We start from the raw sequence: 17,169 nt of genomic DNA, 5'->3' as shown, positions 1-17,169 counted from the left end.
ACAGCCACAAAAACTAGAAAGCAACTTGGAGTAAAGCTAACAGAAATACTTGAAGTCGTCTATGATTAAGTTTTATTGCAGGCCACAGAAGACAACTTGATTAAGTACAGAAACTTAATTAAGTTGATTAAGTACAGAAACCTGAATAGGAAGATAGAATAATATTCTTTCTTAAAGTTTAATTCAATTATAAGAAACTGCTAACAAGACTCTGTAACTTGGTTAAAGTGATTTAAAAATTCACATAAAACATGAGAGAACAAGAGAAAATCTCAGTAGTGGGATTGGGGGTGGGGGTGGGGTGCTGAAGCTTCAGCGTAACCGCAACAGGAAGGCAGGCACAGACCCAGGTGTATGTCAAATTTTAGTATTTTACATCAGTAGGAGAAAAGGAATATTTGATATTTTAAAAAGATTTCTTAAAATCAGACAGTTTATCAAAAATCTAATTAATGTGTTAAAAGATGAAACTATGAAGTTAGCAGTGATTGAGAATTTTTTATGCATGAAAGGAGATACACCACAAAAGAGATGACAAAGATTTGACTACTTACCCAAATTGCGAAGTGATTTTATGTCAGAATACGTCAGAAGCAAGCAAGAAAAAAACCCCAGCAAAGAGCAGCATCCGTTCTGCAAACCAAACTCTATCACCTTTAAAGTTAGTAAAAATTTCTTTCAGAATCTGGTCATGACCTGGTTTGGAGGGAACGGGAACGGTTGTCTTTTGCTAAAGATTCCTACATATTTTGGGAAAATGAGAGACACCGTCAGCATTTATTAGCTAAAATTCTATTTTTAATCTAAAAATTACTTGATACTTTCAAAAACACAAAAATTAAAAGGCTATACCCAGAACTATGTCTACCAAGAATCTTTTGGTTATGAAAAATGTGTAGCTCACACAGAGGTCGGGGGAGACCCCAGTCTAACTAAAGCTGTGAAAAGAAGACGACTCCTCAGCGATCGCAACTAAAATGCTTCAGAGAGAGAGATTCTTTCAGAATTGGGAGAGGTAAAAATTTCGGTGTTTCCCTTACAGACAGGAAGCCAAAACCCATCATCACAAGTGATCCAAAGGATAAACATAGAGGAACATAATTAACAATCCTGTTAAGTTTTTCCAGGGAACAGTAAGACTGAGAAGCCCCAGGCTGGTGGGAGAAAAGGGGGCAGTTGGGTTTTACTGAGCATGGTACAAAATACAAATTTTTACACACTGCACTGGTGTAGGCAAATGAAGAGCTGGAAGACTGTGCCTTACCAAAGAACACTGGAAATCCGTCAGCTCCACTCTCACACAAAATTATTTAAGGAGAACTGGGGGCAGCTGTAGCACCACACCTCAGAAAGAATAGTGCATTTCATAGTGCCTATTCACAAAGATCAAAGGGGATATGTGGGTAAAGAGCAAAGACTGGCAATTATTCAAGTGATTTGTAAAGAAACAGTATAATCTGCTCAGGAAGAATTTAGGTCCAGGAAGATTCATTTATTTTTATTAAATATATAGCAAGTAACAAACAAAATAAACATGAGCCTTCTGCCTTAACAACTTTTCATTCTCACCAGAAGGGCGAAGTCTTCAGAAGTATATGTACTCTGGTTTTGGAGTATTTCTGGGAAGTATGACATAGTATCACTTGGGAACATGAGAGAACCTGATGTGCACAATTTCAAATAGCACTCAGTGACAAAGGTCAAAATGTTTCTTTCAGTGATTCTGGCCTCTAAGTCCAGGGCTGGCCAACTTTTTCTGTAAAGGCCCAATTAGTGAATATTTTCAGCTTTGCCAGCCAGAGGGTCTCTGTGGCAACCGCTGCCATTGTCGCCTGAAAGCGGCTGAAGACAACATGTAAAAGAGGGGGCGTGGCAGTCTTCCAATAAAACTGGACTGAAATGGGCTGCAAGCCATCCTCTGTTCTAGATTAAATACGACAAAAGCAATATTACCAACCAAATGCAATGCATGGATCATAATAGATGAAGTGAGGTTGGTGGGGAGACAGCCATAAAAGACAATCTAGGGGCTGCTGCTCTAGACCAGATGGTGAGGGCCCTCACTGGGTGTGTGGTGATGGCTGTGCACACAAGCGAGGAGAGCTGAGAGACATTGTGGAGTTGAAATCAGCAGATCATGAGAAACCGGAGGCCTATGAGATATGGAGATGGCCAGCCACTCAAACATGATTTTAAGATTTCTAGATGGGTGGTGACTAGGTGTGCCAACCTTCTGAGCAAGAGAGCTCAGGAAATGACACCGGTATGTGGCAAGAGGAGGAGCTCAATTTTGGATGTGTGGAGTTTGAGGGGCCTGACATCAGCTGAAGATATCCAGAAGGCATGAACCTAAACCTGGGGAGAGAGATGAAGCAAAGTCATGGGAGGGAATAAAATATGAAAACAACTCAAAGAAAAGAACAAGAATGAAAGACCTTTAAGGAAGAAGAAGTGATCCAGTAAGAAAAAAAAGTAGGTGTCTACTAACATGAAAACGGAAAAGGCTGGTTTTTTACCAAAGCTACAACTGAAAATCACAAGCCTGGATTTGACATTCAGAAGACCAATGACCTTAGTAAGATCTAGTTTTGTCAAGTGAGCAGGAGCAAGATGACAGAGGGCTGAAGTCATGTATTAGAGACTGCAAAACATAAACTATTCTGTAAGGAGGAAGAGGAGAGAAATTCTATAATGTCTTCAAGAGACTGGAGGTTTGTTTGTTTGTTTTAAGATGATACAAATGTTAACTATGTTTATAGACACAGTAAGATCCAGGACAGGAAGGATGGATACAACACTGAAAAGACAGTAAAGAGCATAGGTGAATGGACAATATTTTCATCTTTAAATGTCTCTGAGAACTTTAACTTTTTCCTCCCCATTAAAACAGCCCCATTTCTTGGTCATTCACCATTAGAGCTCAAATGTCCTTGAGGCTCTTTCAAAAAAAAAAAAAAAAAAGCAAAGCAAAATTCAAATGCAGTAAAGGCTATAAAGAGTAAGAAAGACAATACCCACATATTCCTCCCCTTAAGAAATACACTAATAGAGAAAACTCCTCTGATCACATCTCCTTCCTTCCCCAGTGGGTCACTGAGTGGTAACCAATCAAAATCTGAACTTATCCCTAAGCAATACAGAAGCTTTATATTTTATATAAATGGTATCATACTATAAACAATGATATTCTTGGGACAACCAATGGAAATGTGAACACAATCTATCTATTACAGGATTTACTGAATGTGTCTGCCCTTTTGCTTAAGGGTGGATCATGGTATCGTGGTTGTATAGGAGACTTTCCTTATTCTTAGGGAATTTCCTGTGGAAGTATTAAAAATGAATTATAATGAATGTGCATATGTGGGCATATATAATGTGCATATGATGGGGAAGGTGTACATGTCCAGTCAAGGAGGAAGGTGAACGAAGGACTGGGAAGTGTGAGTGTGAAGTCAAGATGGGAAAACATTAACTATTGGATCTGGTTGCGGGGTATATGGGTATTTGCTTCTCTCTATTCTTTTAGCTTTAGGGTACATGTCAGTTGGATGATAAAATGTGGATTGGAACACTCTGGACTATAAGAATAATACTGCTGCCAGCCCTGTTAGGTGTATGAGTGCCCTGCCCCCCAGACCCTCTACTACATGAAGCCCTGTAAGCCCCTCAGCTTCAAGAGTTATTTGGGCAGTAACAGAGCCCAACACCCTAAGGCTCTAAGAAATCAACTGACCAAGAGAATTCTTGATGTTGATCAAAAGCATCACTAAGTATCTGAGGTACAGCCACAAACTGGCAGCTAAGCCCACAGAGTTGTCTGGGTTGACCAGAGCAGGGTTCTAATGGCTTATAAAGGTATTCAGATGGGGTACAATATATTTACCCCAGTTCCCATCACTCCTTTTCATCTTCTATGTCACTTACATGCTAGCCTGGGAAGGTGCTTAGCTTATAAATCACAGGTGTCCCTATGATTTATAAAGTACTAGTTCTCATCTAGGGACCACCCCTGCTCCCTGACTGGACTGAATGAGTAAGAACCGAATTATGTGAGGACAAGGAGGTGCATCCAGCACTGCACCCCCTCACTTTCATCATGAAAATTTTAAGTAAATATCTATGTATGTATGTATTACATGTATTGACCTACATGTCAAATCTACTTGTATTTGCTCAGGAAACAAAAAAGTGGAACACAAATACAAAAATAAAACGTTACAATTATGTTGGCACAGCTAGGAACTACCTGTGATTCACAACACAGAACTCTGGTGTTTGTGGACTATCGCTCATGCTCTCTACAATGTACATGACACTGCTCTTCACTGATCTCTACTATTAAGGCAAGGACTGAATGTGTTAGTCTGTGTGCTGCAGCGAGCACCCCAACAGTGTTAGTTATCGGATCACTATGATTATTACTGTTGTAAATAACCTCAGAGGTCAGGGCAGACCAAATGGTCTGAGGCGGCTTCCCTTGTTCAAAAACACCTAATGGTCTCTTATTGGCTCAAGCTGCTACTATGCCTCATAGCACTTAGACAGGTATTTTAATGTAAATATGTGACATATGCTGGCAAGTGAAGATTTACAAATGTTTTTAAAAAAGACAAAAGCACAAATGTGGTTTTCCTGCAGAGGGCTCTGCCTTCATTAGCCACATCAATTCCAGACCTCAGCCAGAGACTGCTGCGCCCTCCTGGCTTCTATCCCCACCTCCACATGAACGCAGGCAGTGCCCCCTTGTAAACTCCTCTGCAGAACAGGCAGGGTATTTGTCCTTCTCAGCCTTTGTGGAAGACTTCTTCCTATGCTCACACAGGCCTTCTCTTCATCTGAATGCACATCAATAATACTTTCGGGATTTCGGACCTACACCCATTTGTGAGAAACATTCTTACACTCCTATTGTTTGCATTTCAAAAACAGCTTTCTTCTTTCACTTCCACAATTTTTGAAAATGGTACTCAACATATCATTTTCTAAATGTACAAGCCCGCTTCCCTGTTCATTTTATTTATGGACCAATGGTGGTATGATACCACCACTGTTTAGTTTGTAATAGGTACTCAAGCATTCACTGTGCAAGTAACCTCTCCTAAGGCTTTGATCACATTTTTTAAAAACATCTCAATGACTCATTGTAACTGCTCCAACCTCATTTCTCAGATGAACTTCAAGCCAAATTAACTGCTTGGTGTTACATGTAATATGTCTAACCCAGACTCTTTTTCCTGAAGAGGACGGGCCGGTCTATAAATGTTTGACGAAAGATAATTCATTCAGTACCTAAATATCAGGGGCTAAGCTATGTGCTTAAAAACATCACATTAATTTAATACTCAAAGCAACCATATGGTTCGGCACTAATATTCATACTTTACAGCTTAGGAGAGGGGCGAGGGAAGTTAAGGGATTTGGCCAACCCACGTGGCTGGGGGAGGGGAGTAGTATTAACTCACAGTCATAATTTAAGTCTGTATCATTTCCAATAATAATGTGCTGCTCTAATCACCTGTGCTAGAAAAATCACGTTTGCAGGCTCTTCCTCCTTACCTACCGCATCCGATACGCTGCCGAAGTACAGCAAGGCTGTTACTACAACACAGCTTTGCAGCCAGACAGATCTGGATGTAATTATAAGCCAGGGCTGCTACTGAAGAGCTGTGGAGTACCATTAACAGAATGGACAGGGAAAGTCCTGATATCTATAAGAGAGCACAGAGCTAGAGAGTAACTCTTGCTGGGACGGTTAGCATCGGCTGCTCAAATGAGATGTAGACCTATGGAGCAATTACGTAATGTGCCCAAGGTCACAGAAACTGCTGTATTGTGGAGCTAGGACTTAAAAACCTGGTCCATTTGACTCTAGAGACTTTGTTCATAACCAGTATATGTTAGCGTTTTCATGCACGGGAACCTTAAATCTCCTCAATTCTCTATCTGGCCTGTAGTAAATGCTTCAAAATAGTTTGAGCAATGACTGGACAAACAAGCTGTCAGAGCCTATCAGAACATATTGAAACAAAGTGGCCTTTGAGAAAACTAATCACCGACATTTTCTGCCTCCCCGTCATTACAGGGCTCAGAAAGGCCCTTCTGTGGCCGCCACTGAATGCACGAGTTGTCTGAATACCACTTCCACATGCGGTGGTCTTTCTCGGGCGCAGGGAAACTAAGTCACCATCGGCAAGTGACTGAAAGTCTTGCTGCCTCAGTTTCCTCTACTGAAGAGGGAGGATAAGATCACCTGGGCCTCACCGGACTGTTGAGGATTCAATAATATGTGCAACTGCTTAGCACAAAGGCTCGGGGGGTATGTGTGCGTGTGTGTGTGTGTGTGTGTGCGCACGCACTCAATTTTAGCTGTAGTCTTATCAATTTAAGCTATAAACTGCTTATAAAAATGGGTAGAACATGGAGGGAGGGTGATTAAAATAATCATATTAAAAAGTAGGATGGGCAGTCAGCTTACAGGAAACATGTCAGGATTCCCCATTCATAACTCCCTGCACGGAACTCTTCTTTTGCAATGCAGATACTGACGGACACAAATACATCCCCACCAAGCCATGAATGCATCAACTTGCTGCACTGCTAATGAAGACGGTGGGAGTCTCATAAGAAATGCCTTCTCTCACCTGACTCGTTTTTGCTGTTCTGCACCTCTCCGTTATTTTGTGGCTGTTGATTTGTTAAAGCACTGCTTTCTGACTGGCTGCTTAACACTTTAACAGCAGATCCCAGGTTTGCTGCTATGACAGGAAAATGCTGACCCCTCTTTAGAAGCTGTTTGTGTTCCTGGTGGCGAAATCGTGGCGGTACTTCTCGAGGATACCGAGGCAAGGCCTGTGCTGGCTGCGGCGGCTGCTGCGGCGGCTGCGGGGACTGCGGGGGCTGCTGGGGCGGCTGCTGTGGCGGCTGTGGCGGCTGTGGCTGCTGCTGCTGCTGCGGATTGTTGGCTGTGGCTCGCTTGGCATTATTATTAGTGCTGGTTGCTGTGGAAGTGCCGTTATTAGAGTTGGCAGGCTGAGGCTGGCTTACACTGGGCTTTATCTGTTCTGGCACTAATCCCAACAAAAGAAAAGGGGTGGAAAAGATTAGCCAGTAAAGTGTACCTCCACAGTAAGCCATCTAAGTAAAAAGGCACTAAGAAAAACAACCCTAAAGGAACAGAAAGTTCAAGCGTGCGAGGATATCCTCATTCACAGGCTCAGGTTTTCTTAGGAGAAAGTCCGGTTTTACTTCTCTGACTACCCCTCCAACAAGGAAGGGCACGGATGCCACTGGCATCCTCTGACCTCGACGACAGCTCCGACTCATCAGCTCTGGCCCATATTATTCTGATCAGAGAGCAAGCATTGATTACACAACTATGGAGCTCACAACAGTTCAAAGAGCAAAACTGGCAAATCGAGTTTTGGTTACCCTAAAAGAATCAATTCCCTGGAAACTATTCTTAATCTGCCTCATTTTTAATGTGTTTGGTCCCTATTCTTCATCTTTGAAAGAACACAAGAACAAATAGAAAGGGTAAAAAACAATCTGATCATTTCTTTACAAAAAGGCCCAGTTAACAGCATTTTTTGTTGTTAAAACGTAAAGTCTGGACCAAACAGGACAAACTAAGAAAGGGGAGGCAAATACAAATATTACAGAATGACAACTATGAACTAATTAAATTGGAGAAGTAACTTATACCCTGTCTTAAGCAAATCTGAGAAATACCACTTGTCCACTGTACGAACAATGTAAAATTACAAACAGTAGATTTCTACACTCTAGAAGAGATTCAATAAGAAAACAGATGGAAATGCCTTAAAGTGATGAAGATACACCCGATCTCTGAAACTACGGAGAGGCAGCATGGTATATGAACTTTTGGTGCCAGATGGACCCAGGTATTAATCCCAGTGCTGCCTTTACTAAGCTTTGTGTCTTTGGGCAAGGTGTGTATAGCTTACTGAGCCTATGGTCTCCTCTGTAAGATAGGGATAAAACCCATACCTTGCAGGACTAGCCTAAAGTTAAATATGGTACCACTTTATAGAGCACTAAACACTAGTAGTAGGCATTTTTTTAATGATTGACACAATACCACCTTATCCTTCTGTAACAGCTGAACGTTTCTGTGAGAGCGTGATGCATCTTTACAGATGCCACTGTCAGAAACATAAAGTGAAACATCTCCATGTGACCAATGAGGACACTTGGGAGAAAAAGCTGTTTAAGAACTGAGAGCTCCAGGCCTGAAATTCGAATAGCCTGCCACCAGAACTGGGTTATTTCGGCGTCTTCCTCCTTGTCTATACGGTACAGGTCATCTTGGTCTAGTACCCAGCATAATGTAAAAACCCAGTAAAAAGCGGTTATTCCATGGGCCAAATAAAGGCAGTATTTGTCCAATGTCTACAATGTGCACGATGCTGAAATAAAGAGGTCATCAGTATTGTTTCCAGTAGCCACCCAAACCCATTTCACTTCCCCCTACCCTCTCCCCGCAGCTTTAGAGTCTCCTTCATTTAGCAGTCTGGCCTCACTACTGCCTTCTTTCTCTGAGCCACTGGTGGACTTAGCCTACCTCATTAACACTAATACATCTTTTATTTTTATTTTTATTTTATTTTTTTTTTATTTTTTTTTTTAAAGATTTTATTTATTTATTTGACAGAGAGAGATCAGAAGCAGGCAAAGAGGCAGGCAGAGAGAGAGAGAAGGAAGCAGGCTCCCGGCTGAGCAGAGAGCCCGATGCGGAGCTCAATCCCAGGACCCCGGGATCACGACCCGAGCCGAAGGCAGCGGCTTAACCCACTGAGCCACCCAGGCGCCCCACTAATACATCTTTTAATACATGATCTCACCTTTCTCAAATGTAACTGATTTTTCTAAAGTAATACAAGCAAACTGTCATTCGGGAGGACCCGCACTGAAAAATCACAAACATTCTATCTATGGCTTGGAGTCTTTTCCATTTCTCTTGAAGGCAAGTGAAAAGCCTCACGTTAAGAATTTGAGCGAAGTACATTCTAGGTCTAATTACTCTACGTGTGAAACTTTCGTCTCCCAGACAACTTAATGCTTCCAGAAAGTACCAATAATGTATATTCCTTTGCCACAAGGAAAATATGGCACTAGACTATTCTAAAGTACCTCCGAAACAAACAAACAAAAAAGATAAAGTATGTGTAATTATGAAATCACGGAGAACACAAAAACTCTAACTCAGCCTTCACATGTTTAGTACCAGGCTCAACGTGGTATCTGGCAACTGAATGCGACCTTACACCATTTACACTACTACCCAGTGCTAAAATACAGGTTGTCACTTTATCACTAACAGGAAAAGAAAAGATTGTAATAATTTAAAACCCAAATAAGATACTGTTAAAAGAGATGCAACAGGAACATGTTCTTTAATACAATCAAGGAACTAGAAGATAACCTACAGGCAAACACTGTGAATGGCCTCCATGAACAATGTACAAGAACCTCAACACTCCATTAAAAGTGACCAGGAATTCCAAAGCAGGATTTATTTTTTTAAAAGGTTTATTTATTTATTTTTTTGACAGAGATCACAAGGAGGCAGAGAGGCAGGCAGAGAGAGAGAGAGAGAGAGGGAAGCAGGCTCCCCGCTGAGCTGAGAGCCCGATGTGGGACTCGATCCCAGGACCCTGAGCCAAAGGCAGTGGCTTAACCCACTGAGCCACCCAGGCGCCCCCAAAGCAGGATTTATGTCTGTGACATAGCAGCCCCATCTCTACCGCATATTCAGAGAGCTGCTGTACTTATGGATGAAGTGTCCTGGGGACAATAAGGCTGACACAGGGGCTCATTTCTGGAGCCAGAAAATTTCACCAAAACTAGTAAAAACGTTAAGACAATGTAACTATTGATTGTAAAACTAAACTATATAACCTGAAATGAAATATCAGCTATTAACGTGAAATGTACTAGAAGAATAAAGGAGAAGTTAACAGTGTGTGTAAGTAGGGAGGTAAGGATGGGGTTGCTGGATAACAGATATAATTACTGAGTAATTTTGGCTACTGTATATACACAGTTAAAATTTAGGTTAATTATGTCAGTATATATCCAAACCATTGGAAGGAGGGAGAAAAAATGAGAAAACAAGAAAACCCGATCCTTTCAACAGATAGAGAAAAGGCAATAAAAGAATTATTTCAGAACTGCAGTTAATATGAAATACAAAAGAATATGCCAAGCATAAGCCCCCAATGATCTGTAATCAAAATAAATGTGAATGACTTAAATTCACTTATTAATAAAGGAGCTTTAGTTTGTTAAAAAAATAAAAACTTAACGAATACTTTGCAAAATCAGTCTTGAAATAATACAGGAAGTTGAAGAGCAGAAAGTACAAAGACACATGCAGGATGAAAAATGCTAACAAAATTTAAATAAAAGCAACATTAAAGTCAGGTTTAAAAAAGTCAATCAGAAAAGTATCATAAAGAATGAGATATCTCATGCTGATAAAAGAAACCAAATAAAAAGATATAAACAGCAAAGACTCCTATGTACCGAACTTTAGTATCAAAACATGCAAATCAAATGGAGACAGTAAAACTGAAAGAAACAACCTTTTTTGACAAATACCCATGGAACAGTCATAGAAAGTACACACACACACACACACACACACACACACACACACCCCTACGGCACTAAAGAAAACATCACATTGCAAAAAGTACAAGTAATACAGATGGTACTTCTGAATTACATGCAATCACATTAGAAACAACAAAACTGGGACGCCTGGGTGGCTCAGTTGGTTAAGCAGCTGCCTTCGGCTCAGGTCATGATCCCAGCGTCCTGGGATCAAGTCCCACATCCGGCTCCTTGCTCAGCAGGGAGCCTGCTTCTCCCTCTGCCTCTGCCTGCCTGTACTTGCGTTCTTGCTCTCCCTCTGACAAATAAATAAATAAAATCTTTAAAAAAAAAAAAAAAGAAAGAAAGAAACAACAAAACTAGCAAATAAAATTGCCTTAAATATAGAGCTGAAGAAGAAATACCAGAACTGCAGGGTTATCAATAAAATGCTACTGAAAACTACACATAATAAATTTTAAAATATGGCTAAACCAGCACTCAGGGGAAATTTGTAGCCTTAATTATTTTCAATAAACATGAATGAATATAAAGCATCTTACTCAAGTTAAAAATGAACTAAAGGAAGCAGAAGAAGGAAGTAGCAATCAATGACCTTAGAAGTGAACTAGTAACTCCAAGTAAAAGTAAAAGTAGCAATCAATGACCTTAGAAGTGAACTAGTAACTACAAGGCATGACTTTAAGAAAAAAATTAACAAGTTAACTTAATTTTTAAAAAACGAAAACGGAAAAAAATGAGATGATTTTCTAAAATTAAGATATTTCTGGGGTGCCTGGGTGGCTCAGTTGTTAAGCATTTGCCTTCAGCTCAGGTCATGATCTCAGGGTCCTGGGACTGAGCCCCACATCTGGCTCCCTGCTCAGAGGGAAGGCTGCTTCTCCCTCTCCTACTCCCCCTGCTTGTGTTCCTTCTCTCACGGTGTCTCTGTCAAATAAATAAGTAAAATTTTTTAAATTAAATTAAATTATTTCTTTAGGCTCAACTCTAGAAATAATTTGAAAAGATGGGGGAAGGATTTAACACTGACCCCACAAAAGGCAAGAAAATAAAGATTATTAGCACAGAAGAAATGGAGGAACTGATTAAATCTTCCATCAGGATCAGACAGTTTGATCAATATTACCATATGTTCTTTTTAGCATACTTTTAAGAAACATGTAATCTAAGTCTAAAGTTATTTAAATTGTTGAAGAGCACAGCATAAGACAGAACACCAACATTGTTACCAGTAAGTCTGACAAAATTTTAGTAATCCTATAGAATGGGAGAAAAAAAAAAGTATAAATCGTTCCAGGAATTTAAAAAAATAAAAAAAGACATTCACTCCAAATGTAGAGATTCTGGAAATACAAGAAAATACTATGTATAATCTATACTTATAAAACAAACAAACAAAAAAAAAGTTAAAAGGAACAATGTTCTGTAACATGGTTTGGCAAATCTTTCCTGTAAAGGGCCAGAGAGTCAACATTTCAGGCTTTGCAGGCCATCCAGTCTCTCTTGCAACTACTCAGCTGTTGTAGCACAAAAACCAGCCACAGACAACACATAGATGAATGGATGTGGCTGTGTTCCAGTAAAACCTGATATACAAAAATAGGCAATGGGCCAAATTTGCAAGCTATAGTTGCCCAGCGTCTGCTCTATAAAATATAATTTACCAAAATCAGCTCAGAAGAGAAGATCCTATAATAATGACGAAGACACTGTAAAACTCCTCCAAGATTTACTTCTCCAAAAACCACGGGGCCCAGATGACTTTATAGGGATTGTGCATATAAAATCCTCATGAAACATATCCTATCAACTTCCATCAACTGTTCCAGAACAAAGAAGTGCAGATTGAAAAGACTGACTAGATTCAAACCTTGGCTCTGCAACTTACTAGATGTATAACCATGGCCCAGGTACTTAACCACCCGGTACCTCTGCTCCCTCATCTGTAAAACAGGGGTAAGTATTAATACCTCTACCAAGTAGGGTTGTTGTGAGGTTTTAACAAGATAATGGATGTAAAGAACTGAGAACAGGACCTGGGACCTGGCACCTGGCTACCACTCAATAAATGTTAGTGACCACTACTGCCATCTAGATTAAAAAAGAGGAGTAAGGATGACCCTCAGGTTACTGGTTTGGAATGTGGGTAGACAGTGGTACCATTTACCAAACAGGAAACAGAAGACAAAAACTAAGTTTGGGAAACACGTCAGAATGAGTGTAGTGAGTTTAGTTTTTAATGTGTTAGGTTTATTGTTACTACAGGACAGCAATTCTCAAACATTTTGGTCTCAAGACCCCTTTGCATTTTTAAAAGTTAGAATACCAAAAAAGCTTCTGTTTATGTGGGCTACAATTATATTTACCATATTAGATATCTAAACAGGGAAATTAAAATTATATTAATTGGTTAAAAAATAACTCTTACATGAATGACTATATATTTTCTGAAATAACTACTTTCCAAAACAAAAAACCAGTGAAAAGTATACAATGTTTCACATTCTTCTCAATTTCTTTAATATCTGGCTTAACAGAAAAGTACATTTTCACATCTGCCTCTGCATCCAATTTGTTTTAACATCCACATTATGGAACTTCTAGAAACCACTACGTACTCATGAGAAAAAGAGTGAATAAGACAAAGTCTTCCAATCATTACAAAAATAGCCTGACCTTGTTGATCTCATGACAGCTTCAGGCAGCCTCTTAAGATTCTTCAGATAAACTCTGAAAACCACTGATATGGGATATCCATGCATAGAATGCAACTGAATGTACGGTTCTAAAGTTCAGTAGAAGTATAAATTAAAAATATAAATTTAGGATTTATCATACAGGTGGAAAAAAGTCAGGAGAGCAGAATGAGAAAAAATGTCAAGACCAAAAGGATGGGTTCCCATGTAGAGAGCAGAGAAGGAAAGGCGAGTATAAGTTAGGACTGCCAGGGAGGCACGAGAGAAGGGGTCATTTATTTTAGAAAATGGTCTAACTACTCAAGCAGGGATTTCTTCCTCAAATTCTCCCTGTCCCCAATAGATTATCTCCTTCATACAATTCAAACGCATCCTAATCATCTACAATGTCCCTCCTGTGATTTCGGCCCTCCATCAATACACTCTTGCAAAAGCCTGCCGATGGTCTCCTTGGCTTACATCTTCACATTCCCTTCCCCCAATTTTCACCCCTTCCCCAAAACCTATCATCATTCTGCCCAAGTTATCTATATCACTAAAGTAACATCAGAAATCATCTAAAATTCTTGGCATGGGGCGCCTGGGTGGCTCTGTTGGGTAAGCCACCGTCTTTGGCTCAGGTCATAATCCTGGAGTCCTAGAATAGAGCCCCATTATCAGGCTTCCCCTGCTCTGCAGGGAGCCTGCTTCTCCCTCTCCCTCTGCCTCCAAACTCCCCCTGCTTGTGCTCTCTCTGTCTTCTGTTCTCACCCTCTGTCAAATAAATATTTTAAAAACAAATAAATAAATAAAGTCCTTGGCATGGCCAGATTCATATCCTGTTACGTCCACACACATTTCCTTCTCTCCCACACCAAGTGTCTGCAACACTCCAAAAGATACCATTCTTTTTTGTGATGCTCTTTGTGCCTAAAATGTCTTGATGTCTTTCTTGCACATCTTTCTATCCAGCTTTCCCAGGAAACAACTAATCATCACCCACCCCCAACCTAGGTTCTGCTAATCTTAAAAGTATTTTATGACAAGCAATTTCCCCTCCTCTATTCCCATAAAACCCTTCTTAATGCATGCCTTCCACTGCACCTGCTTACTTTAAGTGCTGGCTTTTCCCTTCTCCTTCTCTTTATCACTGGCATTCCCAGCACCAAATACAGCAAATGGCCAGGAACTGCTAGCTGAATGAACAACTGAAGAACTATCAGCATATGATAGGGTGAAACATTGTGCAACACTGACATTTAAGAAGTGGACTAATTAAGAACCAGTAAAAAAGAAAGAGAAAAATCAAGAGATGTAGAAAGAATAAGGAAGATGATGGTAGCTGGTCAGTATGTTGCTGAATAACTCAGTGGTTACAGATCTCTGCTCAGGAGAAAAAAAAAAAAAAATCCAGAGCCAGCATCTGGAGAACAAGTTCATTCAATATGGTTGTTAATCTGGGAAGATACCCTTATCAGCCATAACATGATACATATCGTCCATAACACCAGAGAAGTATTTTGAAGGAATTTCATTCAGTCAGTACAAAACATGCATAGGCACTAATAACTTTTTGATGTTACTTTTTTTGCCAGACTGTGACCCAACTGGTCTTTCGCAATTTAAAGCTGATGGGCAAAACTTGCATAGGCCCAGGAATAAACAATTAAAAAAATTATTTAGAATAGAGAAATTACTTGTGCAAAGAATTTAAACCAACATTTTCCTAAATCATGCTCCAAATCAAGACTTCCCACTTTGCAAAACAATAGAAGAACCAATATTACAATTAGATTATTAACTTTTGCTACTTTCATGTATTTGATATTCCTTATGTATAAACATTCTATTATTCTGTAAACCTGAAGCTGTTAAAAAAAAAAATAGTCTATTCATTGCGGGGTAGGGGGGGAGCAACTGTCTTATGTTAAGGTAAAAAAATCAAGCTTAGATTTAATATCTCAAATCCTAAATATACCAAATTCTCGATTTGTAAATTTTTAAATTTACTGTTATTAAAATTTAATACTTACTTATTTTAATCTTTAATATAACATTTAAAAATGCCATTTAAATAAGTTTATCTCAGAAAACAGTAAATGAGTAAACTCTATTATCTAAAAGTTCAATAGAAACAACAGTTTAAATATAAAGTAGCCATTAACATCCTGAATTACACTACTTAATACCTCAAGCCTTTCCTTTTTTTTGTATCTTTCCACCAGAGTCTGTAACTTAGCTTTGTGTAAGAGTTTTCATATTGGCTACATTACAAATCTCCTAGAAATATTGGCTTAAGTATCAGTATAGTATACAAAAATATCATTTTAAGACATGATTTCATTTTAAGAGAATGAAACATTAAACTGCCCTCCAAAAAAATAAAAACCGTATACAGATTTGTGTTTAAATTCTTAAAAGAAATGAAACAGTTGAAATTACCAGTTCAAAATAATACAATACGCATCCATGAATACACTTTTTAAGTGCTTTTTAAGACTGCTTTAGGCAAACTTTAAATTTACCTAAAGTAACTATTTGTAATCTCAGTATGTATACAGGAAAAACAAAACCATCATGTTAAGCTCTTTGAAGGCAAATGTTGAGTACCTGGCGAAAGCTCCTCAGTTGGAAAATGTTACTCTCACATAAAAGCAAAAGTACAGGATTTTTCTAAGTATTTATTTTTTTAAGATTTTATTTATTTCACAGAGAGAGACACAGCAAGAGAGGGAACACAAGCAGGGAGAGTGGGAGAGGGAGAAGCAGGCTTCCCGCTGAGCAGGGAGCCTGTTGAGGGGCCAGCTCCAAGGACCCTGGGATCAAGACCTGAGCCAAAGGCAGATGCTTAACAACTAAGCCACCCAGGCGCCCCAGTATTTATTTTTACTAAGAGAAAATTTCCTACCTTCTCAAACAAACATGAGTAGGTGTAATCAACAAGATAAAAATGTACTAAAGCAATTTAGTAACAAGCCAGAGTTTCCAGAAAATAAAAGGCAACATTTCTAGCTGTCAATAATTAGTTTAAACTCCAAATGCTTGCTTGGTACTTCAGAAAATCCTTACCATTGCTCAAATGGTATTTTAAAAAATAAAAAGTCATCTATAAACATTCTTTAAAATCTTCATCACAGAGAATGATTTTATGCTCTTAAAAGCCACAACTTAACTTCTGGAAGAAAAGCTAATATCCTACAAACTAGTATATTTAAACTGTAACTGCATTTTAGGCCAACACCACATAAAAGATTTGTCGTTCCTACCTACAGTTAAGGTTTCCAGTAAGTAATTATAATCTCTTTAAGCCTAAACTCTCAAATCAATCATTCTAGCTGCCCTGCTCAAACAATAAGGTAGTTTTCAATAGTCTTCACTTTAAAGAATCTGCTTCATGATCAGAGTTAGAGCAAACAAGTATGGGTGAAATCAGTTCTTCCAGCCTTCCTGATTAATAGCAGCCGAGTCACACCAGGGCAGTTTCAAAAAGCACAAACCTGATGAAAACTTCAAGCAGATTAGAAAATTCTCTATACCAAGAAATTCCAAAGAAGGGGGCTTCCAACTTCTGTTGCTTTCAAACTCCACAGCTTTCCGCAGAAAATGGAGGAAAGGTACAATGTCACTTCACTGCTATGGAAGTACTGCTCGCCAACTTCCCCTGTATTTGAGGCCCATTAACTCAAATTCCATCGCCTTATATTTTAAGAGGGACAGGAGGGGAAAGAAGAAGCCAGAATAATGGTTAAACAATGCAAAGACCATTGTATTCAATTAAAATTGAGCCTACAAATCAAATTTATTTAAAACTTGGCCAAACACTGTACTACTATAAAAATCCTCTTCTTACTCATTA

The 17,169-nt window shown here is 39.2% G+C and overlaps 1 protein-coding gene across 12 annotated transcripts in view; it reads right to left on the bottom strand.

Annotated features, from left to right (window-relative positions):
* The window catches only part of TNRC6A (trinucleotide repeat containing adaptor 6A), a 104,624-nt gene that overhangs the window by 40,426 nt on the left and 47,029 nt on the right, over nucleotides 1-17,169 (bottom strand). For 9 of the 12 annotated variants that reach the window (XR_009349334.1, XM_059155170.1, XM_059155162.1 and 6 more), the window contains one exon: nucleotides 6,645-7,070. The exons of 2 other annotated variants lie outside the window; for them this stretch is intronic. Coding sequence is in view for 9 of the 10 variants with exons in the window: in XM_059155170.1 (XP_059011153.1) it covers nucleotides 6,645-7,070 (426 nt within the window). In the remaining variant the exon portion in view is untranslated. The remainder of the gene's footprint in view (nucleotides 1-6,644; nucleotides 7,071-17,169) is intronic. One more of the 12 variants, XM_059155168.1, reaches the window with a different exon arrangement.

Source organism: Mustela lutreola, chromosome 17 (assembly GCF_030435805.1).
Source record: "Mustela lutreola isolate mMusLut2 chromosome 17, mMusLut2.pri, whole genome shotgun sequence".
In the NCBI taxonomy this organism is placed as follows: Eukaryota; Metazoa; Chordata; class Mammalia; order Carnivora; family Mustelidae; genus Mustela; species Mustela lutreola.
The sequence above is the reverse complement of the archived record's forward strand: the minus strand, read 5'-3'. Positions and strand labels throughout refer to the sequence as shown.